General features: G+C 36.0%; 3 protein-coding genes across 6 annotated transcripts in view; all 3 read right to left on the reverse strand.

Moving 5' to 3' along the window:
- The window catches only part of atp6v0a2a (ATPase H+ transporting V0 subunit a2a), a 33,184-nt gene extending 31,730 nt beyond the window's left edge, over positions 1-1,454 (reverse strand). Inside the window, exon 1 of the mRNA XM_062030940.1 lies at positions 945-1,454. Within this exon, the coding sequence (XP_061886924.1) occupies positions 945-1,055 (111 nt within the window). The 5' untranslated portion in view covers positions 1,056-1,454. The remainder of the gene's footprint in view (positions 1-944) is intronic.
- Positions 1,455-5,523: 4,069 nt separating this feature from the next.
- On the reverse strand, positions 5,524-15,334 carry nfkbil1 (nuclear factor of kappa light polypeptide gene enhancer in B-cells inhibitor-like 1). The gene is made up of 4 exons (XM_062030962.1): positions 14,891-15,334; positions 9,189-9,301; positions 6,431-6,545; positions 5,524-6,350 (listed from the first exon to the last, which is right to left on the reverse strand). The coding sequence occupies exons 1-4, from the start codon at positions 15,162-15,164 to the stop codon at positions 5,755-5,757; spliced, it is 1,098 nt and encodes a 365-aa protein (XP_061886946.1). The 5' UTR covers positions 15,165-15,334; the 3' UTR covers positions 5,524-5,754.
- A 455-nt stretch (positions 15,335-15,789) lies between these two features.
- Positions 15,790-27,971, reverse strand: part of LOC133638906 (apelin receptor B-like) — a 37,965-nt gene continuing 25,783 nt past the window's right edge. The window contains exons 1-4 of one of the 4 annotated variants that reach the window (XM_062031940.1): positions 26,678-27,971; positions 26,356-26,489; positions 17,934-18,241; positions 15,790-15,847 (exon numbers count right to left, since the gene is read on the reverse strand). The exon at positions 26,678-27,971 is cut by the window's right edge and continues 1,317 nt beyond it. The gene's annotated coding sequence lies outside the window, so the exon portion shown is untranslated. Of the gene's footprint in view, positions 15,848-17,769; positions 18,242-26,355; positions 26,490-26,677 lie in introns of those variants that run through there. The other 3 variants (XR_009823699.1, XM_062031941.1, XM_062031939.1) reach the window with 3 other exon arrangements.

The raw sequence follows: 27,971 nt of genomic DNA on the forward strand, positions 1-27,971 counted from the left end.
TGAGTTGAATGTGTTGATGTTGGAATGATTTGAATAGGTTAAAAAATGTGGGAATTGTGCAACTCGGAAAATTGTCCCATTCATTTCAGTAGGAATTTCCAGAAAATTTGGAAATTTCGGAAAAAGCGGGAATTTTTTTTGAAAATGGTAAAAAAAACAAAAAACTTGAATGTTCTGAATGAGTTGAAATGGTTGGTGTTGGAATTTTTCAAAATCAGTCGAGGAATGTTGAAGTAGTAACATTTTTAATTCAGAAATGGTATTACGGAATTCCTGGAATTTCAGGAAAACCAGGAATTTTTCCAGTTCATAAAACAACTTAATTTTTTGTCCTGACTAAGAGGAATGTTTTGACAGGTTGAAATGGGTGGGGAATAATGTTAGAAAAAGACAGGAATTCCTGGAAATTTGTTGAATGTGTAAAAATGGTAGTTTGAATGTCCAGGATGAGTTGAATGTGTTGATGTTGGAATGATTTGAATAGGTTGAAAAATGTGGGAATTGGGCAACTTGGAAAAATGTCCCATTCATTTCCATAGGAATTTCCAGAACATTTGGAAATTTCCGAAAAAGCGGGATTTTTTGGGGAAAATGGTAATAAAAAAACCAACCTTGAATGTTCTGAACGAGTTGAAATGGTTGGTGTTGGAATTTTTCTTAATCAGTCGAGGAATGTTGAAGATGTAATCTACTAATCATATCCTGCAGAGCATCAATAACATTCTCCATCTAAAATCATCAGATGCCCGATGGGACACATGGTGGTGATCTACAACAATGCACGTTCAGGTGTCTTTATAAAAAGTAGGATTTTTGAAACACCTCTCGTATCGTGTAGGTGTACATATATACATATATAGTATATATATATATATTAGTAAGTCGTGGTTTTGTCGGAAGCCGAACAAAGTGCGCATGCTCACCGACTAAACATGTGTACTTACGTCTCGGAACTCGACCAAGCCCAGTTCTCCCAGTTGGCTGATGCAGTCGTACTCCGAGCCGGACTGCAGGAACAACTGGGCCAAACACATCTCCTCACTCCGGAACACCATTTTGTATTCTTCCCTCTCCTCCTCTTTATTCCACCGTCCTAGTCACTCAGCGTGGGGGTTAATTCCGACTAGAAGGGTCTGGGACTATCCTGCCCTCCATGGTGGTTCAGCTTCGAGTCGCCTTGTCCCTTTAGAAGGCGGTGGAGGTTGAGAAAAGAGCAAAGGCTTGATTGTGCATCTTCTCCCGCCTTCAACGTACACCTGCCATGACGCCGCCTCACAGGCTCACACGCAGCAGCGGCAAACGGCGGTAATCAACCACGGCGATGAAAAAAAAGGAGAAATAATCCAATTGTTGGTCGAGTTAAGGTTTGAACGCCCGTTAAAAATCACGTCACGGGCGAGAAATGAGCGTACGTGGGCCTTTCTCTCTCTAGTCCGACACAGATTGAGGCTAGCAGGGGGTTGCCAGATGTGCTGAATTACCCTCGGACAAGAGCTATCTATAACAGCAACTAAACTCACTTGACGCTACATTTTACAGTCGCTCGGCAAATACAAAGTATTATTATCTACCAAACTGTGTTGTTTTTATTTAAATAATATTTGATCAATCGTAATATCATTTAGCGATTTAGGGGGTTGTTTTGCAAACCTGGCAACCATGTCTAAAAGCAGCCTTACCTTTTCTCTCCTTTGTGTGACACAGCCTTTGTCTATTTTCCTTTTAGGCCTTCACTTTCACTTCAATCAACTCCAGTTTGCTCCAAGAATGACATTTCAAATATCGCTTACAGTACCCAAATAGTTTGTCTTAGCTTAAGTACAGTACGCAGGTTTTTTTCCCCCATAAATTTAAAAAAAAAAGGAAAAAAAGGAGGATTTTTCCCCATTAAAATAAGGGACCCTTTTTATCTTAAAAAAAACTCCTCCATATGTCAACATTCGCGTTTGAAAATTAGGCAACATTTCTGGAAAATAAGGATTTTTTTTCCACGTAAATAATTTAATTTCCCTAAAATGTTGGGATTAAAAAAATAGGACAACATTTCTGGAAAATAAGGAATTTTTCCACGTAAATAATTTAATTCCGCAAAATGTTTGGAAAAGGGAACATTTTCCCCAAAAATACAAGGGCCTTTTTACAGTAAAAAGGCCCTTATATTTTTTGGGGGGGCGGGGGGAAATCCACATTTTCTAGAATTGTTGCTCAATTTTTAAACACAATTTTGGAAAGAATGGTAAAAATTTTACCATTCCAAAAAAAATTCCACATTTTCTAGAATTGTTGCTCAATTTTTAAACACAATTTTGGAAAGAATGGTACAAATTTTACCATTCCAAAAAAAAATCCACATTTTCTAGAATTGTTGCTCAATTTTTAAACACAATTTTGGAAAGAATGGTAACAATTTTACCAAGAGAAATTGTGACCTTTCTACCAGCACCCCGGACCATTTCTGTCATTGTTTCGTTTGAAAATAAGGCAAATTTTACCATTCTTTCCAAAAAAAAATCCACATTTTCTAGAATTGTTGCTCAATTTTTAAACACAATTTTGGAAAGAATGGTAAAATTTTACCATTCCAAAAAAAAAAATCCACATTTTCCAGAATTGTTGCTAAATTTTTAAACACAATTTTGGAAAGAATGGTAAACATTTTACCAAGAGAAATTGTGACCTTTCTACCAGCACCCCGGACCATTTCTGTCATTGTTTGCGTTTGAAAATAAGGCAAATTTGACCATTCTTTCCAAAAAAAAATCTGCATTTTCTAGAATTGTTACTCAATTTTTAAACACAATTTTGGAAAGAATGGTAAAAATGTTACCATTCCAAAAAAAAAAATCCACATTTTCCAGAATTGTTGCTCAATTTCTAAACACAATTTTGGAAAGAATGGTAAGAATTTTACCAAGAGAAATTGTGACCTTTCTACCAGCACCCCGGACCATTTCTGTCATTGTTTGCGTTTGAAAATAAGGCAAATTTTACCATTCTTTCCAAAAAAAAAATCCACATTTTCTAGAATTGTTACTCAATTTTTAAACACAATTTTGGAAAGAATGGTAATAATTTTACCAAGAGAAATTGTGACCTTTCTACCAGCACCCCGGACCATTTCTGTCATTGTTTGCGTTAGAAAATAAGGCAAATTTTACCATTCTTTCCAAAAAAAAATCCACATTTTCTAGAATTGTTACTCAATTTTTAAACACAATTTTGCAACATTTCTGGGAAATAAGGATTGTATTCCCCATAAATATTTTTTTCAAACATTTTTCCTTTTTTTTTTAATCTTAAAAAACCCCACCATATGTCAACATTTGCGTTTGAAAATAGGGCAACATTTCTGGAAAATAAGGATTTTTTTCCCCACGTAATTAATTTAATTTCCCATAAATGTTGGGATTAAAAAACAGGGCAACATTTCTGTAAAATAAGGATTTGTGTCGTAAATAATTGAATTTCCCCAAATTGTGGGATTAAAAAATAGGGCCACATTTCTGGAAATTAAGGAATGTTTCCACTTAAATCATTTAATTTCCCCAAAATCTTCGGGTTAAAAAATACGGCAACATTCCTGGAAAATAAGGATTTTTTCCCTCGTAAATAATTTAATTTCCCCAAAATTTTCGGATTAAAAAAATAGGGCAACATTTCTGGAAATAAGGATTTTTTCCACGTAAATAATTCAATTTCCTCAAAATTTTGGGATTGAAAAATAGGGCAACATTTTTGGACAATATGGATTTTTTCCACGTAAAAAATGTAATTTCCCAATAATTTTGGGATTAAAAAATAGTGCAACATTTCTGGAGAATAAAAATATTTTCGACATAAATAATTTAATTTCCCAAAAATTTAGGATTAAAAAATAGGGCAACATTTCTGGAAAATAAGGATTTTTTTCCACGTAAATAAATTAATTTCCCCTAAATGTTGGGATTAAAAAATAGGGCAACATTTCTGTAAAATAAGGATTTTTGTCGTAAATAATTGAATTTCCCCAAATTGTGGGATTAAAAAATAGGGCAACATTTCTGGAAATTAAGGAATGTTTCCACTTAAATCATTTAATTTCCCCAAAATCTTCGGATTAAAAAATACGGCAACATTCCTGGAAATAAGGATTTTTTCCACGTAAATAATTTAATTTCCTCATAATTTTGGGATTGAAAAATAGGGCAACATTTTTGGACAATAAGGATTTTTTCCACGTAAAAAATGTAATTTCCCAATAATTTTGGGATTAAAAAATAGTGCAACATTTCTGGAAAATAAAAATATTTTCGACATAAATAATTTAATTTCCCAAAAATTTAGGATTAAAAAATAGGGCAACATTTCTGGAAAATAAGGATTTTTTTCCACGTGAATACATTAATTTCCCCTAAATGTTGGGATTAAAAAATAGGGCAACATTTCTGTAAAATAAGGATTTTTGTCGTAAATAATTGAATTTCCCCAAATTGTGGGATTAAAAAATAGGGCAACCTTTCTGGAAATTAAGGAATGTTTCCACTTAAATCATTTAATTTCCCCAAAATCTTCGCATTAAAAAATACGGCAACATTCCTGGAAATAAGGATTTTTTCCACGTAAATAATTTAATTTCCTCAAAATTTTGGGATTGAAAAATAGGGCAACATTTTTGGACAATAAGGATTTTTTCCACGTAAAAAATGTAATTTCCCCAAAATTTTGGGATTAAAAAATAGTGCAACATTTCTGGAAAATAAAAATATTTTCCACATAAATAATTTAATTTCCCAAAAATTTTGGATTAAAAAAATAGGGCAACATTTATGGAAAATAAGGATTTTTCCCTCATAAATGATTTAATTTCCCAAAATGTTGAGATTAAAAAATAGGGCAACATTTCTGGAAAATAAGGAACCCCCCAAATAAAGGGTCCCCCACCAAAAAAAAAGACAAGATTTTAAAATAGAAGAGAAATTCTGGCCTTTCTACCAGCGGTCCCAACAAATACTGTCAACATTTGCGATTGAAAATAATGCAACATTTGTGGAAAATAAGGACTTTTTTTTTTTCTCCCAAAAATGAGGAGTTCTCCCCTAAAGAAATTAACCCCCAAAATGAGGGATTTTTCCCCCAACAAAATAAGGGACGCCCCAAAAGACATTTCCCCCCCCAAAATATGGGAATATTTCCCCCTAAAATAAGGAATTTCTCCAATCAAAATAAGGGAATTAATTTCCTAAAAATAAGGGACATTTTCGACCCCCAAATTAGGGGACTTTTCTCCCTCAAAAATAAGAGAAAATAATTTTAAAAAATGTTGGATTTTCCACTCCCCCAAAATAAGTAATCTCCCCCTCCCTATAAAATAATGGCATTTTCTTCCCATAATTAAGGGAAATCCCAGCCCCCCAAAATAAAGAAAGACCCCAACTGTGTGTTGTATAAATTGCAGCCCTGCTGTGATTTGGGGGAAACTAAACGTAGAGTTGTCAGTCAGTCTTCCACTTTGCCAACAAGTCAGAGGCAAATAAAAGAATGAAATGTGTGTGAGAACATGAGAGTGCTGATTTAATACTGGATATCACAGACATGAGGACAGAGCAGTGGAACACAGCACACACTCATAAATACAAGAGCTAAACGACAATAATTTACAGTAAAAATACCAATTCCTTCAAGATTTGACTGCGGTGGCAGTTTGAAGGTGTGTCAGAGTGATATTCCCAGCACAACAAGGGCGACGAGGTCAGTGGTGTACCTAATGAAGTGACCTCAGGCCCTCAGACTCTGGGCCAGCCTGTTGAGTTCCTGCGACAGAGCGGTCACCGTGTCCAAGATCCTGCGCTTGTCCTTCTCCTGCAGCCGGGCCTCACACCTCTGGGCGAACTTATCGGGATGCCACAGCGTCTGCTGCTTCCGTAGCGCCTTGCGGAAGACCGCCGCGTCCTTGCGGTCCACGCCGTGCAGCATCACGTCCGCCATCTCCTGGACCGTGCCGCGCGGCGCCGGCCAGGGGATGTCGGCGTAGCACAGCAGCTCGCCGCCGCCGCCGTCGTCGGGCGCGCCGGCTTTGAAGGTGTCGGCGCACATTTGATCGTAGCGGCGCTTCTTGCCCAGACGGGTCTCCTCCTCTTTGCGTGCGGCGCGGTCCAAATACTCCTGGTGCTCCTTCTGGAGACGCTGGTGCAGCTCCTGGTAGTTCTCCTCTTTTTCTCCCTCGCTCTTCTTCTTCTTCTTCTTCTTGAGGCCAGAAGACGCCGCTAATCTCTGAGCTTCTGCATTCTTCTTGGAGAAATATTCTCCTCTGATGCGGTCGGCCCAGTCGCCGTAGTCCTCCTCCTCCTCGTCCACAGCCAGGTAGTCGTCCGCTGTCACACCAGTACAAACAACCACCATTTAACAGATAGATGGCTAAATAAATAAATAAGAATTGTTTTTTTTTTTTTACCGTCATAAACTCCAAAGGTCTCACAGAACTCGTCCTGACATTCGCCAAAAAGTTTTTCCATCCAGTCTCGTTCTGGGTCAGCCTTCGGTGGCCCGCTGGTGCTCGCTGGCGTCTCCTGCCACAAATCACCACGTGCATTCACATAAGAACTGAAATGTAGATCTAGAGCAGTGTTTTTCAACCACGTGGGAGATTATCTCATTTCACCTACCGTATTTCCTTGAATAGCCGCAGGGGCGCTAATTAATTTAAAACCTCCTGTCACTCCGGCGTTTACCGGAAGCCTGCGGGATGGCCGTGCATGCGCTAATTATTTTAAAACCTCGTCTCACTCCGGCGTTTACCAAAAGGAATGCGGTAAATTTAGGCGTGCGCTTTGAGTGGGATGTAAGCATACCATCATGAAAAGCACATTTAATTAAAAAAAACGTTATTATGGTCTTACCTGTACTTATAAATGGAGTCCATTTGCAGCTCCTTCTGACCAAAAGCATCGATAACTTGTTGAAGTCTTCCTTATTTTCTTTCTTCAGTTTTAAAAGTCTCTCTGTCTCGATGGAGATATTCCTTTAATTATTACCTCCTGCTTCGATTGAAAGTCCAGTTTAGAAAACTGTTTTATTTTAGATACCGGTATGTAATCCTCCATGTTAAAAGTTCAGGCGAGAGGAAAAAAAAGACAATCTGTTGCTGCGTGTTGTCACTTCTTCTGCAGTACCGGAAGTCGCAAGAAGGATCACTAGTGCCCTCTACCACCAGGAGGCGGGAGTCATTTAATGACTCATACAGTATTTGACACACGCAGCTACGGTATATTAATAAAACATAGCTGCTTACTGTTCTTTTTAGCATACTGTACCGGTATTCAATAGCTTCTACTGAATAACTCTTTATCTTTTTTCCTTTGTGCGATTGCAAACTACTGAAAGCAGCTTCCTACATTTTGAAAATGAGGACAGGTAAATCGTCACTCGTGACGTAACGAATTTGACCCGGCGGAAGTTCTAGCCATATGCTAAATATTTTGCGAAACGAGTTTGACCCGGCGAAAATTATACACATGTGATAATAAAATTAATATTTTGCGAAACGAATTTGATCCGGCGTTAATAATGAACCGGCGATAAGGCCAAGCATGCGTTAATTATTTTGAGAAACGAGTTTGACGTTCTAGACGTGCGAATACTATATTCCCTGCGCCAATTCAAGGAAATACAGTATTTGGGGTAAAAATATTTTTTGCAAACCAGTAATTATAATCTGCAAATGATGTGTTGTTGTTGTTGAGTGTCGGTGCTGTCTAGAGCTCGGCAGAGTAACCGTGTAATACTCTTCTATATCAGTAGGTGGCAGCAGGTAGCTAATTGCTTTGTAGATGTCGGAAACAGCGGGAGGCAGGGTGCAGGTAAAAAGGTGTCTAATGCTTAACCTCTAAAGGCCTAGTGGCCACATGCGTGGACAGCACCTTTTAGCTCTTATTTCCAAAATTGTGTACACTACTGAATTGGGGTCTTATGGCCGCTTATGTGGACACTTATACTGCCATCTGGTGGTGTCAGAAGAGTATAACATACAATGGAATTTGGAAAAAAAAAGTGTAAAAATAAAAATTAGCATGTCACTAAACATGAAGTACACGTTTGTTACTTATGGACTAAGTACATCATATTAGGGCTGCAACTAACAACTAATTTGATAATCGATTAATCTGTCGATTATTACTTCGATTAATCGATTAATAATCGGATAAAGGAGACAAACTACATTTCTATCCTTTCCAGTATTTTATTGGAAAAAAAACAGCCTACTGGCACCATGCTTATTTTGTTTATTGTTTCTCAGCTGTTTGTAAATGTTGCAGTTTATAAATAAAGCTTTATAAAAAAAATAAAAAGTAATTTTAAAAAAGCCTCTGCGCATGCATAGATCCAACGAATCAATGACTAAATTAATCGCCAACTATTTTTATAATCGATTTTTATAATCAATTTTAATCGATTAGTTGTTGCAGCCCTATATCGTATATAAAAAAATGATTTTTAGTTTTTATTCTAATTAGGGTCCAATAAGCCCAAATAGCAAAGATAAATAAATAAAAATCATGTAAAAAAGCAGCTTGGGCCTTAAGAGGTTAACCCAAAAATAAACAAAAGGTGAGTGCCCCTAAGAAAAGGCATAGAAGCTTAGAGAAGGCTATGCAGAACAAAAGTAAAACTGAACTAGCTACAAAGTCAACAAAAACAGAATGCTGGACGACAGCAAAGACTTACTGTGGAGCAAAGATGGCGTCCACAATGTACATCCGAACATGACATGACAATCAACAATGTCCCCACGAAGAAGGATAAAAACAACAAAAATATTCATGACTGCTAAAACAAAGTAGATGCGGGAAATATCGCTCAAAGGAAGACATGAAACTGCTCAACACAAAACACCCACTGTAACTTTAGAGTGTTTTGCCACATGTGGTGCACGCCTTTAGGGAGCGGACAAACACGGGTGTAAAAAAATCAAGCAAACGGTCTCAATGACATAGCAGCTAAATGTCAACAAGTTTGTATCGGTATTATTGTATTGTATGCCAGCATGTATCGGTATTATTGTATTGTATGCCAGCATGTATCGGTATTATTGTATTGTATGCCAGCATGTATCGGTATTATTGTATTGTATGCCAGCATGGCTTGCAAGGTATTTGGGCTGCCACCTATAGAGGAAGCTTCACAAATGTTATTTAGAACCTTCTTCTACCCACCTCTGACAGTTTGCTCCAGTTGAGGAGGTCCTGGGGTGTCACACCTGCAGTGTTGGCGGCGTCCATGGCCTCTGGACAACTCTTTCGGAGAGGCACAACCAGGTCGTCATAAGCTGGAGGAAGAAATTAATCATTAGTCATTTATATATAAATATACATATATATATATATATATATATATATATATATATATATATATATATATAAATACTTTGGGAGGAGAGTCAATGTTGTTTATAGCGAGCCAAGTGGTGCAGTGACACTCTACATCCAGCAGATGGCGATAGAGGGGGTAGTTGGTAAACACATTAAGACTATGTTTACACTGCAGGACAAAGTGGCCCGATTTGTTTTTATTTATCAGTTTTTTCCATCTTACTGAAAGTAGATGCGGGGAATATCGCTCAGAGGAAGACATGAAACTGCTACAGGAAAATACCAAAAAAAGAGAAAAAGCCACCAAAATAGGAGCGCAAGACAGGAAGTAAAACACTACACACAGGAAAACAGCAAAAAAGTCCAAATAAGTCAGGGCGTGATGTGACAGGTGGTGACAGTACACCTACTTTGAGACAAGAGCTGTCATGATGCACGCTTGCTTGGGTATGGTTTAAAGTCATATCCAACAATTGCGACAACGACTTTTTACTGTCAACTGAGTTTTGTTTTTTAATGATTTCTGCTGGTGGTGTGCCTCCGCATTTTTTCAAAGCAAAAAAGGTGCCTTGGCTCAGAAAAAGGTTGAAAAACACTGCACTTACACAATGTATACTGCCATCGCGCGGACTGGAGTTAAATTGCGTTAAACGTCAATATTGTATTTTTCCAAAACGAATTTAGCCTCCATATTAATACTGAATCAGTCATTTCCATGAAGTATTTAAGTACAACGTTACCTTTTTTTTTTAAATCTTAAAAAACCCACCATATGTCGATTTTTTTCAACGTAAATAATTTAATTTCCCCTAAATGTTGGGATTAAAAAATAGGGCAACATTTCTGGAAATTAAGGAATTTTTCCATTTAAATAATTCAATTTCCACAAAATTTTCAAAATAAAAAATAGGGCAACATTTCTGGAAAATAAGGATTTTTCCTCGTAAATAATTTAATTCCCCCAAATTGTGGGATTGAAAAATAGGGCAACATTTATGGAAAATAAGGATTTTTCCTCGTAAATAATTCAATTTCCCCAAATTGTGGGATTAAAAAATAGGGCAACATTTCTGGAAATTAAGGAATGTTTCCATTTAAATCATTTAATTTCCCCAAAATTTTCGAAATAAAAAATAGGGCAACATTTCTGGAAAATAAAGATTTTTCCACGTAAATAATTTAACTTCCCCAAAATGTTGGGATTAAAACATAGGACAACATATCTGGAAAATAAGGATTTTTCCTCGTAAATAATTTAATTCCCCCAAATTGTGGGATTGAAAAATAGGGAAACATTTCTGGAAATTAAGGAATGTTTCCACTTAAATAATTTAATTTCCCCAAAATTTTCGGATTAAAAAATAGGGCAACATTTCTGGAAAATAAAGATTTTTCCACGTTAATAATTTAATTTCCCCAAAATGTTGGGATTAAAAAATAGGACAACATTTCTGGAAAATAAGGATTTTTCCTCGTAAATAATTAAATTCCCCCAAATTGTGGGATTAAAAAATATCAATCAATCAGTGTTTATTTATATAGCCCTAAATCACAAGTGTCTCAAAGGGCTGCACAAGCCACAAAGACATCCTCGGTACAGAGCCCACAGAGGGCAACATTTCTGGAAATTAAGGAATGTTTCCACTTAAATTATTTAATTTCCCCAAAATGTTGGGATTAAAAAATAGGGCAACATTTCTGGAAAATAAGGATTTCAGTACACCTACTTTGAGACAAGATTTATAGTGATGCATGCTTGGTTATGGTTTAAAGTCATATCCAACAATTGCGACAACGACTTTTTACTGTCAACTGAGTTTTGTTTTTTAATGATTTCTGCTGGTGGTGTGCCTCCGCATTTTTTCAACGCAAAAAAGGTGCCTTGGCTCAAAAAAAGGTTGAAAAACAGTGCACTTACACAATGTATACTGCCATCGCGCAGACTGCAGTGAAATTGCGTTAAACGTCAATATTGTATTTTTCCAAAACGAATTTAGCCTCCATATTAATACTGAATCAGTCATTTCCATGAAGTATTTAAGTACAACGTTACCTTTTTTTTTTTTTAATCTTAAAAAACCCCACCATATGTCGATTTTTTTCAACGTAAATAATTTAATTTCCCCTAAATGTTGGGATTAAAAAATAGGGCAACATTTCTGGAAAATAAGGATTTTTCTTGTAAATAATTTAATTTCCCCAAATTGTGGGATTAAAAAATAGGGCAACATTTCTGGAAATTAAGGAATGTTTCCACTTAAATTATTTAATTTCCCCCAAATTTTCAGATTAAAAACTAGGGCAACATTTCTGGAAAATAAGGATTTTTTTCCACGTGAATAATTTAATTTCCCCAAAATGTTGGGATTAAAAAATAGGGCAACATTTCTGGAAAATAAGGATTTTTTTTCGGAAATAATTTAATTTCCCCAAATTGTGGGATTAAAAAATAGGGCAACATTTCTGGAAAATAAGGATTTTTTTTCATAAATAATTTAATTTCCCCAAATTGTGGGATTACAAAATAGGGCAACATTTCTGGAAATTAAGGAATTTTCCACTTAAATAATTCAATTTCCACAAAATTTTCAAAATAAAAAATAGGGCAACATTTCTGGAAAATAAGGATTTTTTTCCACGTAAATAATTTAATTTCCCCTAAATGTTGGGACTAAAAAATAGGGCAACATTTCTGGAAAATAAGGATTTTTCCTCGTAAATAATTTAATTTCCCCAAAATGTTGGGATTAAAAAATAGGACAACATTTCTGGACAATAAGGATTTTTCCTCGTAAATAATTTAATTCCCCCAAATTGTGGGATTGAAAAATAGGGCAACATTTCTGGAAAATAAGGATTTTTCCTCGTAAATAATTTAATTTCCCCAAATTGTGGGATTAAAAAATAGGGCAATATTTCTGGAAATTAAGGAATTTTTCCACTTAAATAATTTAATTTCCACAAAATTTTCAAAATAAAAAATAGGGCAACATTTCTGGAAAATAAGGATTTTTTTCCCACGTAAATAATTTAATTCCCCCTAAATGTTGGGACTAAAAAATAGGGCAACATTTCTGGAAAATATGGATTTTTCCTCGTAAATAATTTAATTTCCCCACATTGTGGGATTAAAAAATAGGGCAACATTTATGGAAAATAAGGATTTTTCCTAGTAAATAATTCAATTTCCCCAAATTGTGGGATTAAAAAATAGGGCAACATTTCTGGAAATTAAGGAATGTTTCCATTTAAATAATTTAATTTCCCCAAATTTTTCGGATTAAAAAATAGGGCAACATTTCTGGAAAATAAAGATTTTTTCCACATAAAGAATTTAATTTCCCCAAAATGTTGGGATTAAAAAATAGGACAACATTTCTGGAAAATAAGGATTTTTCCTCGTAAATAATTTAATTCCCCCAAATTGTGTTATTGAAAAATAGGGCAACGTTTATGGAAAATAAGGATTTTTCCTCGTAAATAATTTAATTTCCCCAAATTGTGGGATTAAAAAATAGGGCAACATTTCTGGAAATTAAGGAATGTTTCCATTTAAATAATTTAATTTCCCCAAAATTTTCGGATTAAAAAATAGGGCAACATTTCTGGAAAATAAAGATTTTTTCCACTTAAATAATTTAATTTCCCCAAAATGTTGGGATTAAAAAATAGGACAACATTTCTGGAAAATAAGGATTTTTCCTCGTAAATAATTGAATTCCCCCAAATTGTGGGATTGAAAAATAGGGCAACATTTATGGAAAATAAGGATTTTTCCTCGTAAATAGTTCAATTTCCCCAAATTGTGGGATTAAAAAATATCAATCAATCAATGTTTATTTATATAGCCCTAAATCACAAGTGTCTCAAAGGGCTGCACAAGCCACAACGACATCCTTGGTACAGAGCCCACAGAGGGCAACATTTCTGGAAATTAAGGAATGTTTCCACTTAAATTATTTAATTTCCCCAAAATGTTGGGATTAAAAAATAGGGCAACATTTCTGGAAAATAAGGATTTCAGTACACCTACTTTGAGACAATAGCTATGGGTGAGGGCGGACCTACGTCACTTCCGCCTACCAATCCCCTAGCAACCGGGAATTCGTTGAAAACAAACCAGCTCACAGCGAACACAGCATTGACAGAAAAAGCATTTAACGAGCGTTGCGGCTTGGAAGTCGGCGTTAAATCCTTCATTTACGCATTTTTACTTATTCGCATATCGTGTGAAAAAACGAAAATGTATTATTTGCGTCAGACTTGTCTCAGTGAACTTTAAAGCTTCTCAGGCTTAGCTTAGCTTGCTAGTTAGCTTAGCCTGCGCGCTACTAAGAAAGAGACGCGGAAGTTATCAACAACAAGATCAAGTGTTAGTGTATAACGAAACCGGTTTTCGAAAATAGCTAGCTAGGCTATAGACTATATAGTATATTACTTACTTAACTTAATCCTCTTCTTCCCGGATGGGAAATAAGGCTTCGACGACTCGACGCCATTCATCTCGCTGCTGTGCTCGTCTCTGTGCCTCGCCCCATGTAAGCTTCATCTCTTTCAGCTCCCCTTCAACTGTTCTTCGCCAGGTGTTCTTTGGCCGCCCTGGCTTACGTTTTCCCGGTGGTGTCCATCTTAACGCTGCCTTTGGTATCCTCTCGTTGTCCGGTTTTCGAAAATAGCTAGCTAGGCTATAGACTATATAGTATATACCGCATGTTATTTTTGTACAACAACAACTTCAGCTGTCGAACGTTATAAGGTACAAATTCAACAAGTACAACATTAGCACGGACGTATAGCCAAATTGTGGTTAAGAAGGTGGATTTTTGTTCCTTATGTTTACCAGAAACGAAGTGATCCGAACACACGACCCGGGACTTTGGGGGACTCCAGCGAGAACCGTCCTCGTTTTCCCGGTGTTAAACTGCGAGCCATTTGTCTCGTCTCTGTGGGCTTTTATCGCGCTTTGGCAGGACAAAATACAACCTTTGTTTTCCCTGTTTCCGGTTGTGGTTAGCACAACCAAAAACAACACAGTTTTTCGGCATTTTGGAGGCAGAATGACGGGTTTAATCAGCGTAGGTCGACAGGTTAAAGAGTAATGGCAACGGTTTGTTTTCAACGCCAGTCTGGTTGCTATGGCTCGAAGAACCCGTATGTAGCTCAGTTGCCCGGATGTCGGCCCTCACCCATAGTGATGCATGCTTGAGTATGGTTTAAACTTTAAAGTCATATCCAACAATTGCGACAACGACTTTTTACTGTCAACAGAGCTTCGTTTTTTAATGATTTCTGCTGGTGGTGTGCCTCCGCATTTTGTCAACGCAAAAAAGGTGCCTTGGCTCAAAAAAAGGTTGAAAAACACTGCACTTACACAATGTATACTGCCATCGCGCGGACTGGAGTGAAATTGTGTTAAACGTCAATATTGTATTTTTCCCAAACGAATTTAATATCCATATTAATACTGAATCAGTCATTTCCATGAAGTATTTAAGTACAACGTTAGGCGATAAGTTAGTACACGATGGACACACTATGTGACTCACCCGCTCTCCCGTGCTTTAAGGCCCGGTTTAGGGCGAGGTGTAGCGGCGTGTCTCCCTTCCTGTCCCGGGCTCGCACGTCAGCTCCGTGTCGGAGGAGCAGCCTCAGGACGGCGTCTTCCCCGAGGCTACACGCCAAGTGTAGCGGGCTCCTCTGCCTCTTGCCCTGGGTGAAGTTCACCTCCAAGTCCCGGTGCTTGCGCAGGTAGGACTTGAGTTTGAGCAAGCTTCCCTCTTCCACGTACTTCCACAGCCGCTTCTGGTGGCGGGTCAGCATGTTAGGACGAGATGAGGAGTTTGCTTTTTTATCCTTTGTTTATTTTACTTTTTATCCAGCGAGCATGAATTAGCATTGTTAGCGAGCAATGGCGGCGGTCCGTCTACTTTTAAGTTCCGGAGCAACTAAAGCCAGGACATAATGGTTCCGGGTTTGGCGTCATTTTGCCACTAGATGTCAGCATTTTGCCACTAGATGTCAGCATTCACTTGTAGGTGTTTGATGATTTAGATGAGTAATATTTACATATTGATAATGATAATAGATACAGGACGATGTCTAAAACGAATGAGTGTGTCGGTACCATTAGATATGTTTTGTCTCCTATATCAAAACAAAAATACATGGATTTATGAACGTAAGGCCTACATTTTCTAATTGGCTTAATGGGTTACAATTATCAATCAAATCTTGGAGAATGATTAAGAGAACAAAACCCCTAAAATGTATATGCTTGTTAAAAACATTTAAAGTGATTCAGGTATCTCTTTTTGTCTTTTTTAATTTATTTTTTCAGTCTGACCGGTAGGAGGCCATGGGGAAGACCCAGGACACGTTGGGAAGACTATGTCTCCCGGCTGGCCTGGGAACGCCTCGGGATCCCCCGGGAAGAGCTGGACGAAGTGGCTGGGGAGAGGGAAGTCTGGGCTTCCCTGCTTAGGCTGCTGCCCCCGCGACCCGACCTTGGGTAAGCGGAAGAAGATGGATGGATGGATATTTTTCTAGTATTATTACTTTATCTGTATTTGCTTTTGTTTTCTTTCCTTGATGTTCAAAGTGCCTTGACTTTTGTGTGACTTATAAATGTGTTTGTTGTTCAATAAAAATAAATAAATTAAAAAAATAAAATAAATGAATAAATATAAAAAAATATATATATATAAAGCAAAATAAATAAAAAAATATATATATTTATTTATTTATTCCTTAATGTTGCAAGTGCCTTGACTTTTGTGTGAATTATAAATGTTTGTTGTTCAATTTAAAAAAAATATATATATATATATATTTGTTTTTTATTTTATTTTAATTTTATTTTTTTTATTTCCTTGATGTTGAAAGTGCCTTGAAATTTGTGTGAATTATAAATGTGTTTGTTGTTCAATGTAAAAAAATGTTTTTTTGGTTTTTTTTAATTAAAAAATAAAATAAATAAATATATATATTTTATATATATATATATATAAAAAAAAATTTAATTGAACAACAAACACATTTATGATTCACACAAATGTCAAGGCACTTTCAACATCAAGAAAAGAAAACAAAAGCAAATACAGATAAAGTAATAATACTAAAAAAATATGATTTTTTTTTTTTTTTTAAAAAGACAAAAATGGCTACCTAAATCACTTTAAATGTTATATATTTAAAGTGATTACTTTATATATATATATATATATATATATATATATATATATATATATATATATATATATATATATATATACACAACATAAATGTCGATTTATGAAAGTAAAACCTACATTTTCTAATTGGCTTAGTAATTTAAAATGATCAATTAAATCTTGGAAAATGATTATAAATACAAACGCCCTTAAATTAATTTCGTTATTGCAGAACTTTAAAGTGATTTTGGATTAGCCTTTTGTTGTCTTTTTGAATTTTGTATATTATCCATTTTTAAAAACTTTTTATTATTATTTTTATATTCTATTTGTATTTGCTTTTTTTGGGGGATTTTCTTTCCTTTATATGTTTTGTGAAAGACACTATTCGCTCAACCTGATGGATGTTTGAAATTGTTGAGATTTGTTGGAAGTGCCTTGTTTTTTTGTGTACGTTGAGAATATATGTTTGCATTGTTCAATTAAAAAAATCAAAAATCAAAAATCAAAACAAAAATACTACTGGTAGTATTGTGCAATAATTGCAGGACAAGAAACCAAATTAAAAATATAATTGTTTCTGTCGAAATGTTTACTCCTGTATCTATATATATATATAGTTATCCTTATTATAACTTACCAAGTTATTCTTCTTACATTTTATTTTTTAAACTTATACCATGTTTTCTTTTGAAGCAGTAGAAAATGGATGGATGGCTGGATTGCTCAAGCTTTATACAGTTAGTTTAAAAAAATATCCTCTTATCAACCAATTAGTGTTGTATTAAAACAGGGATTAATAAGCGTGATTAAGAATTTATCATATTTTAAGGGCTTTCCCTTCTTTTTCATATTTTTAACAATTTACAGTTTCCAATCTTCCAATTGAACAAAATAGACACATTTTATTTTGAAGCCCCCCTTTAAAAAATGTTTTCACACTTTATGTGAAACAAATGTTACACTTTTTTAATCAAACTTGAATTTTATCAGATGCATGTGCGAAAAGTGATGGGAAATAAATTGCTATTGTGCAAAATAAAAAATTTGACAAAATGAAAACATAAAAATGTACATATCTAACACCTGTCTGAACCCAAACATAAATTACTTTGTGAATGACCGAGAAAATATGCCATTATATTTTATCAGTGACTGAGCAGGAAGAGGCTGGGAATATGTTTGCTGTAAAATTTCAAATGAAGCTACCTTTCATTTATTGACATTATTCATGCAGAATGGGGCCAATGAAGAAATGTCCTCATTAATGGGTCTTTAATGGCTTCATGGTTGGCTTTACCTGCACGCCAGCACACTAAAAGCGTGCAGCTGAGGTCACAGAGGAGCCTTTTAGTAGCGAAAGCAACCGACAGGATGCGGGAGGAGAGATGAAGAAGGGAGACTTTGTGCAGTCACTTACACAATAAGGCCAAGATCCGGAGCGTCTTCCACCGCCATCGCCCTCGGAAACGACGTGTCTCCACTAACGATGGCGGCCTTGTGTGAGCGCCTTTGAAAAGGAGGGAGAAAGAGAAGCCTCATCCGTCACTTCAGGTGTTTTCCCTCTCCATCTCTCTTTCTCTGGCCGCTGATGAAATAAGGATTGAGAGTTTAGACGCATTTAAAAGCGGTGCGACGCACCAGAAAGGCAGGATATCCCTGATCAGGAACCACCCTTGTGTCTTTCCTGCTTGACCTCCTGGCTCCTGTAAAGTCCGCTCAGGGGTCCTGCAAGAAAAGAAAAAAAAAGAAGGTCCAAGTCCCGTCCCGTCCCGCCATGCCAGCCTGCGTCTCCTCCATTGTTAAGACAAGTGTGCAGTCTTCCTGTGTGTCTATTTTCTCTGGGAGAGCTGCTTTATTGACTTGGGATTTATGGCAGGAGGACACGTGCTTGCAGCTCGCAGCAAACAATAGCATGCATGCACACACGTTGATGACACAAACTACATCACACTTTACATAGCACAGGGGAAAGTATACTTATTACATCCATTATATAATATATACACTACCGTTCAAAAGTTTGGGGTCACCCAAACAATTTTGTGGAATAGCCTTCATTTCTAAGAACAAGAATAGACTGTCGAGTTTCAGATGAAAGTTCTCTTTTTCTGGCCATTTTGAGCGTTTAATTGACCCCACAAATGTGATGCTCCAGAAACTCAATCAGCTCAAAGGAAGGTCCGTTTTGTAGCTTCTGTAACGAGCTAAACTGTTTTCAGATGTGTGAACATGATTGCACAAGGGTTTTCTAATCATCAATTAGCCTTCTGAGCCAATGAGCAAACACATTGTACCATTAGAACACTGGAGTGATAGTTGCTGGAAATGGGCCTCTATACACCTATGTAGATATTGCACCAAAAACCAGACATTTGCAGCTAGAATAGTCATTTACCACATTAGCAATGTATAGAGTGTATTTCTTTCAAGTTAAGACTAGTTAAAAGTTATCTTCATTGAAAAGTACAGTGCTTTTCCTTCAAAAATAAGGACATTTCAATGTGACCCCAAACTTTTGAACGGTAGTGTATGTATATATATATTAGAGATGTCCGATATTATCGGCCGATAAATGCTTTAAAATGTAATATCGGAAATCATCGGTATCGTTTTTTTTATTATCGGTATCGGTATCGTTTTTTTTTTTTTTTTTAATTAAATCAACATAAAAAACACAAGATACACTTACAATTAGTGCACCAACCCAAAAAACCTCCCTCCCCCATTTACACTCATTCACACAAAAGGGTTGTTTCCTTCTGTTATTAATATTGTGGTTCCTACATTATATATCAATATATATCAATACAGTCTGCAAGGGATACAGTCCGTAAGCACACATGATTGTGCGTGCTGCTGGTCCACTAATAGTACTAACCTTTAACAGTTAATTTTACTAATTTTCATTAATTACTAGTTTCTATGTAACTGATTTTATATTGTTTTACTTTCTTTTTTATTCAAGAAAATGTTTTTAATTTATGTTATTTTATTTTATTAATTGAAAAAAAAAAAAGGACCTTATCTTCACCATACCCGGTTGTCCAAATTAGGCATAATAATGTGTTAATTCCACAACTGTATATATCATTATCGGTATCGGTTGATATCGGTATCGGTAATTAAAGAGTTGGACAATATCGGAATATCGGATATCAGCAAAAAGCTATTATCGGACATCCCTAATATATATATATATATATACATATACATATATATATATATATATATATATATATATATATATATATATATATATATATATATATATGTATATATATATATATATATATATATATATATATATATATATATATATATATGCATGCATACATACACACACACACACACATACAAAAATATGTCCCCATAAAATCTGCCTTAAAGGCCTTGTTTATTATTAGTGGAGTGCATCAAAGGGGTTAAATCCAAGCTTTACAGTTTGAACACAACTTGAAATGTTGTTCTTTTGTAACATAAGCAAGTCATGTGAGCACACAAGCATCATAAAACCTGAGTGCAAACGATCTCTGGTGATTAAATTACCCAGCAGGCTTTGATGCAGAAAAGGTCAGGGGACACGTTGGCGAGGGGTCTTTTTTGTGAAACATCACTAAAATGCGCCTCAGCAATAAAAGCAGACGACCCCTGAGGGAATTTGTTGAACTTTACTGTAACTGAGAAGTTCTTCTATTGACTGGATAGATCATGTTGTTTCTTGAATAAGTAGATTGTGTAACTATTTTACACTTACAATTCATATTGACGCAATACATGCAAATAAATAAATAAATGGATGACAGTTAAGTTTTATGTTCTTCCAAAAGGTAATGATGCATTTTTTTTGTTTTTCTTTTCAGTATTATTTTGAAAATAGTATTTTTTTAAAGCTTTTTTCGCTCTGTTTTGCCATGTTATTTGTCTACTTACATCTTGAAATGTTATTTTTGAGGTAATTTTCAAATTAACTCATTTTCTAAAGAAACAAATGAATATTAGTACTATATAACTATTTTAGAACCTTTTTATTAGTGCTGTGAAATGATACTTTTTAAAATGAGATAAATCACACTTTTGAAATTTGGATTAATCATGATTAATCACGGGTTATTACTCACTTGTATGATTTAAATTATTTTTAAAAAAGACCCTAATATTTGGATGATGATTGTCTAATCAGATTAATTACACTTTCAAACTCTAATTATAATTAATCACAGGTTTTTGCCTGCTTCCATAATTGAAATGAACTCAAAAACTGACCAATATTTGAAGGATATATATATAAAAAAAACAACAGATTTACATTTTTCAATATGGATTAATCATGATTAATCACAAGTTATTTACATTATTAAAATAATTTTAAAAAGACCCCAATATTTGGGAGATTCCTTAAAAAAAAAAAAAAAAAAAAATCAGATTAATGCCCCTTTAGAATGTGGATTAATAATTAATAATCACAGGTTATTACCCACATGCATAATTTAAATTAATTTCAAAAAGACCTCAATATTTGGATGATTAATTAAAAAAAATCAGATTACACATTTTAATTTTGGATTAATCATGATTAATCACAGGTTATTTACTTGTTTGCATAATTTCAATTCATTTTAAAAAGACTCCAATATTGGGTGATGATTTTTTAAATAAGATTAATTACACTTTTGAATTCTGATTAATTATAATTAAATCACAGATAATTACCTGCTGGCATAATTTAAATTAACTCAAACACCCCAATATTTGCGTGATTCATTAAAAAAAAAAAAAGTCAGATTAATTCCCATTTTGAATTTGGATTAATTATTAATAATCACAGGTTATTACCCACTTGCTTAATTTGAATTAATGTAAAAAAATACCCCAATATTTGTATGATTAATAAAAAAATCAGATTAATTACACTTTTGAATTCTGATTAATCATGATTAATCAGTTTGCCCGCCAGCATAATATATATTAACTCAAAAAGACCAATATTTGGATGATTCATTTAAAAAAATAAAATTACACTTTTAAATTTGAATTAATGCATAATTGAATTTTTTTTTTTTTTTTAAAAGCAATATTTGGATGATTTTAAAAAAAATCAGAATAATTACTTTTGAATTGTGATTAATCATGGTTAATCACAGGTTACTTGCTTGCATAATTTAAATGAACTAAAAATACATAATTATTCGGATTAATCATTTAAAAAAAATCAGAATTACACATTTGAATCAATCATGATTAATCACACAATAATACTCGCTTGCATAATTTAAATCATCTTAAAAAAAGACTTCAACATTGTTATTTTACACAAATGCAATTTTGTGGTCAGAATCTATAATCCAGGATTTTTCTGAAACGTTTTATTTGTATGCACGTCACCTCTTTGCTCTAAACAGTTTTATCTAAAGTCTGGTCTGCATGTGTTTTGATGGTAAATATTCCACATCTGTGCAGGCAAGGAGCCGATCACTGAGCGTATAAACCACCTGCCTGATGAGGTAAAGGAGCATGTACGCTCAAAATTCATCTACTTGATCAATTTTTTCTGATTAATCACACGAGCTACCGCTTCTTTTTTTTTTTTACAGCCTTAGTTTTTATATCATATGCAAATACTGGGGACTACAAATCAATATTTACACTTTGTATTTAAAAAGTGCATCATGCAAAATCCTATTGAATGATTTTTTGTGCGCAATTTTTGTAATTTGAAGACGGTATTTGTTTTTTTTGGGTTTTTTTGCTTTTCCCGCCCTTTTTTTGCTCCGTTGATCATATTTGTCACTATTGAAATTTGTAACATATTTTCTATTTATAATATTCATCATGTATTATATCATATTAATGGTTGTTGTTGAAGAGGGGAGCACACATAACACATTATGGGCTGCAACCATTCTAAAAATGACCGTATTTTTCGGACTATAAGGCGCACTTAAAATTCTTTCCTTGTCTCAAAAGTCGACAGTGCGCCTTATAACCCGGTGCGCCTAATGTACGGAATCATTTCGGTTGTGCTTACCGACCTCAAAGCTATTTTATTTGGTACATGGTGTAATGATAAGTGTGACCAGTAGATGGCAGTCAAACATAAGAGATACGTGTAGACTGCAATATGATGGCAGTCACACATAAGAGATACGTGCCGCACCGCTTGATGGATTGTACTGTGCTTCAACATAGGAGTATTTTTATGGTGTGTGTATAAGGTAAGACATTATCTGGCGTTTTGTTTCACAATATTATGCAAATCCAACTTTTCTTACCTTCTGGTACCTGCTGATGTGTATTTGGGATCTCCATAAGTCCTGAAAATTTGCGCGCATCCACCTTTGCTGACACCGTAGTTGATAAGCTTCTTCTTTTTCTCTATCTTCTTGTTATGTGACATTCATCCTCCACTGTTGCCATTTCTAATATAAAGTAGTGTAAAGTTCTTACTTATATCTGTCAGTAAACTCGCCATGGAAGCACTAAAACATACCGGTGTAGTGAGTTTACATTATTCACCCAAGGAATTTAAGTTATTAGAGAGTTCCGGTCGGACGGTTTTTCACGGGACACATTTCCGTACAGCCAGGAATGGTCACACTTTTATTCTTTTAGGTAAATAATTGCAGCTAAATAACCCTAACAATACTGAGTAAAACCACTTTTTATGACAAAACATCTTGCACTTTAAATCTGTTGATTCATTTTTCAATGTGGCTACTGTATTTTTCGGACCATAGGGCGCACCGGATTATAAGGCGCACTGCCGATGAGCGTGTCTAGTCAGGTCTGTTTTCATACAAAAGGCACACCGGATTACCGGTACGTTTTAGCGCTTCCATGGTGAGTTCGCTGACAGATATAAGTAAGAACTTTACACTACTTTATATTAGAAATGGCAACAGTGGAGGATGAATGTCACATAACAAGAAGGTAGAGAAAAAGAAGAAGCTTATCGACTACGGTGTCGGCGGACGCGCGCACATTTTCAGGACTTATGCAGATCCCAAATACAGATCAGCAGGTACCAGAAGGTAAGAAAAGTTGTTTTTGCATAATATTGTGAAACAAAACGTCAGATAATATGTCTGCTAATGGGTGCCATTTTGTGGTTCTAATACACACACCATAGTAATACTTGTACGTTGAAACACAATTAGTCTGTCTACGGTAGCCGTAATGCTCCCACAATCCATCAAGCGGTGCGGCTTCATAGCTTACCAAATACGTACTAAAACATTTTGACAGATTTTTGAGCACCGTGTGTAATGTTCTATATCAGACCTGGGCATTCTGCGGCCCGCGGGCCACATCCGGCCCTTTGTGCGTCCCTGTCCGGCCCGCGTGAGGCCAATCATAAATTACAAAATACATTTTAAAAAGTATCTATGTCGAGTGTGCAATACAACGGTGCTGCTTTTGTTTTGAAAATCGTTATTTGTATTACTTCCGTGTGGACGTATGCGCGTGCGTGATTGTGAGTGAATGTGAACAGCTGCAATCACAAATTACAAAATAAAGTTGAAAAAAACATCTATGTCGTGCCCGCAATACAACTGTGCTGCTTTTATTTTGAAAAGTGTTATTTATGGGCGTATGTCCGTGTGTAACCTGTGAGTGAAGGTGCACAGCGACAAGTGATGCACGGTTTACACCCGAGACGCTAAAAAGAGAAAAGTTGATGACGAATGGCGTGTTTTCAACAAGACATGGACTGCCAAGCAACGTTCCCTCTAAGGTGCGCGCCTGCGCAATTGCGCACTGCTCAAGCGTCCTCTGCGCGCAGCAAATATATGCCGCGCACCAAATCAAATCCCATCTGAATTCTAAACAAAATAAACACATTTATTTTGTGTAATTTTGCAATGCAACTCTGAGTGACAGTGACAACAAGCGGCCCTAACGGTGTTCGTCAACACCGTTCAATTGAACACCGTTCAATTATTGTAACGTCTATCGAGATGCTTCGAGGACAGGAATTATATCGATCACTTTATTGAGCAAAACTGTTTATATACGGCCATAACCACACCAAAAACATGAGTAAAACACTTCTATCTCGAAAAACTAGTCATTTTCTGCCGTACAAACCAGGCCAAAACCAACTTGTCATCTGTCACCAACACGCATACCACTAAACCACTGGTGCGTTTATGGCCACACAAAAAGTCGGACAACTCAAACACCACACAAAGTTACACTATGACTCCTCAGTCACACATGTGCTTATTTTACTGTCATTTATTATTAATGTTAATTTATTTATATTAATCATGGAATGCTGTTACTAGAGAAAGTTACAGGAATGCACACTTCATCCTATGCTTACATTTCATTGTGCAACATGAGGATGTTTAAGGGGAACTAAATGTGATCTCTGAAAGGGGTACAAATGATTTCCAAAGCAGTGCTTTTGGTATAAAGTTAAGTTAGGTTAAATGAAAGTATTATTATTAATATTAATTATTATTATTATTATTATTATTATTATTATTATTATTATTATTATTATTTATGTTACGGTATATATCAAAAATAATATTGAGCAAAATTTAATTGAAATATTGTCGATGTGGCCCTCCAGCAGTGCTCGGGTTGCTCATGCGGCCCCCGGTAAAAATTAATTGCCCACCCCTGTTCTATATTCTCAATGGAGCATTTAACGTTTTGGTGTTGTTTACTGCCATCATAATGCAGTCTACACGTATCTCTTATGTGTGACTGCCATCTACCGGTCACACGTATCATTACACCACGGACCAAATAAAATGGCTTTGAGCTCGGTAAGCACACCCGGAAATATTCCTTACATAAGGCGCACTGTCGATTTTTGAGAAAATGAAAGGATTTTATGTGCGCCTTATAGTCCGAAAAATACGGTATACACTTTGTGGAATAAAGTAAACCCATTTGTCTTTCTTTTGTTACAATTGAATTGACTATAGCAGCTTTTTAAAAAAAAGAGTTCAAATCAAGTTGGGGGCGTGTACAGAAAATCCTACACAATAGTTCAAGTTAGAGTACCAATGATTGTCACACACACACACTAGGTGTGTAGAAATGTGTCCTCTGCATTTGACCCATCCCCTTGTTCACCCCCTGGGAGGTGAGGGGAGCAGTGAGCCGCAGCGGTGGCCGCGCCCGGGAATCATTTTTGGTGATTTAACCCCCAATTCCAACCCAAGCAGGGAGGTAATGGGTCCCATTTTTATAGTCTTTGGCATGACTCGGCTGGGGTTTGAACTCACGACCTACCCATCTCACTCTAACCACTAGGCCACTGAGTAGGTTAGTCGTTGGACTGAAGTGAAGTGAAGTATATTTATATAGCACTTTTCTCTAGTGACTCAAAGCACTTTTACATAGTGAAACCTAATATCTAAGTTACATTTAAACCAGTGTGGGTGGCACTGGGAAAGTGTCTTGCCCAAGGACGCAACGGCAGTGACTATGATGGCGGAGCGGGGATCGAACCTGGAACCCTCAAGTTGCTGGCACGGCCACTCTACCAATCGAGCTATACCGCCTTTCTTTGGACCGACCGGTCCAAAGAAGAATGGCTGACTAGTGGACTATGCAAATAATGGTTAGCTGCAGCCCTGTTATAATTAAAGGAGGGCAGGGGATCACACCTGTGAGTTTCTCCACCTGTGACCTCCGTGATGCGAACGCGCTGATTCAGGCGTAAACAGACAAGTCGACCCTTCTTCTAAAGAAACCAGTCCACCCGGATTAGGCGGGCCGGGACCTTCTGTCTCCCTGCTGTTCCTGATTACGTCTTTAAGAAGCTCAATACCGTCCACATTCATCCATCCCTCTAATTTGGACACTAAATAGGACTTTACCGGGGAGAAGGAGGGCGGAAACGACAGTCCCAACATGCATTTCCTGCACTCTTTGATTTGGAAGCCCTCGGCAAACACAATGGCAGGACCACCGCCTCCCCTCAGCAAGGCGTCCGCAGGAAGAAGCAAACATTCTGCAGGGGAAAACACATCCACAGCGGAGAGGATCTTTCATTCTCTTTTCTGTTTTTTTATTACAAATCATAGACATACAAGTACAAATCCTCCAAACAAAATATGTACAAAATACTTGTGAATCACACACACACGCACGCACGCACGCACGCACGCACGCACGCACACATGCTGTCAAACTAGTCACCTTTTAATTGGGCTAGTCTGAAAACATTTGTCAGCTGCCATCTGTCTGTCTGTCTGGTCTCCCTTCCTCCCCAAGACCCTCGTCTCTGCTTACGACACCTAACACACACACACACACACACACACACACACACACACACACACACACACACACACACACACACACACACACTCTTGTATTTGTTACCTTCTTGAAACCTCCGAAAACCTCTTTAGGACCACCCTTTCTAGATGTATAAAGAAGTGTATTTACAACATTACTAATATATACATACTATGCAAATATGAAAAAATGAGTTGGAATTTCACAAGAAAAAGGTCACAATTTCACAAGAAAAACTTCAAATTTTGGCAGTATTCTAACAAAAGTCTTAATTTTACTCAACGCAAGTCCAAATTTTACCATAAAACCCTGAATATGTGTGCAATATTTTACTCAACGACAGTCGCAATTTTACAAGACAAGCTTAAAATGTTGGCAATTTTATGAAAAGAGTCGTCATTTTACTTTTTACAGGAAAACTTAAAAATGTTGGCGATATTATAATGACAATCTGAATTTTACTTGGCGAAATGATGACAAAAGTCACAGTTTTACTCCAAAAAAATGTCACTATTTTACAAGAACAACAAATTTTTTTTGGCAATATTGCGGAAAAAGTCCGAATTTTATATGACTAATGTCACCGTTTTGCATTAAAAAAGTAATAATTTTACGAGAAAATATTGCAATATTACAGAAACAGAAAGAATATGAGAAATTGTTCCCGATTTTATAAGGAAAAAGTCGACACATTGTGAGAAAAAGACTGCTTTTAGTTAATTTTTTTTTGTTGTTGAATTTTTTTGTTTGTAATTTTCATTATTTTACTTCAAGTTATTACAGCGTGTCTCTATATACATCTTTTTTTAATTATTAATTTTGGCCAAAGGGGGCGCGTTTCAATTCCTTGCACACACTTGCTATTACATATGTTGGCCAGAGGTGGAACACTTCAAATTTTTTTCACACACACTTGTTATTTCATATGTTAACCATAGGAGGGAGCACTTTTAAAACCGACACACAGTCAACTTGAAAAATCCCTCCTTTTTGGGACCACTCCTAATTTTGATAGATGTCACCAGCAGGGGGTGCAAATGAGACACTAGATGTTCGATTAGATGTAATAGTTTTCCGTATTGGGACCATGATTTATGTCATCACTTGTTCACACCTCCTCATATGGAAGCTACTTTTCCTTCTTCATGTCTCAAGAAGGCTAGAAATACAAGAACACACACGCACACACACC

Source organism: Entelurus aequoreus, linkage group LG21 (genome assembly GCF_033978785.1).
Source record: "Entelurus aequoreus isolate RoL-2023_Sb linkage group LG21, RoL_Eaeq_v1.1, whole genome shotgun sequence".
Taxonomy (NCBI): Eukaryota; Metazoa; Chordata; class Actinopteri; order Syngnathiformes; family Syngnathidae; genus Entelurus; species Entelurus aequoreus.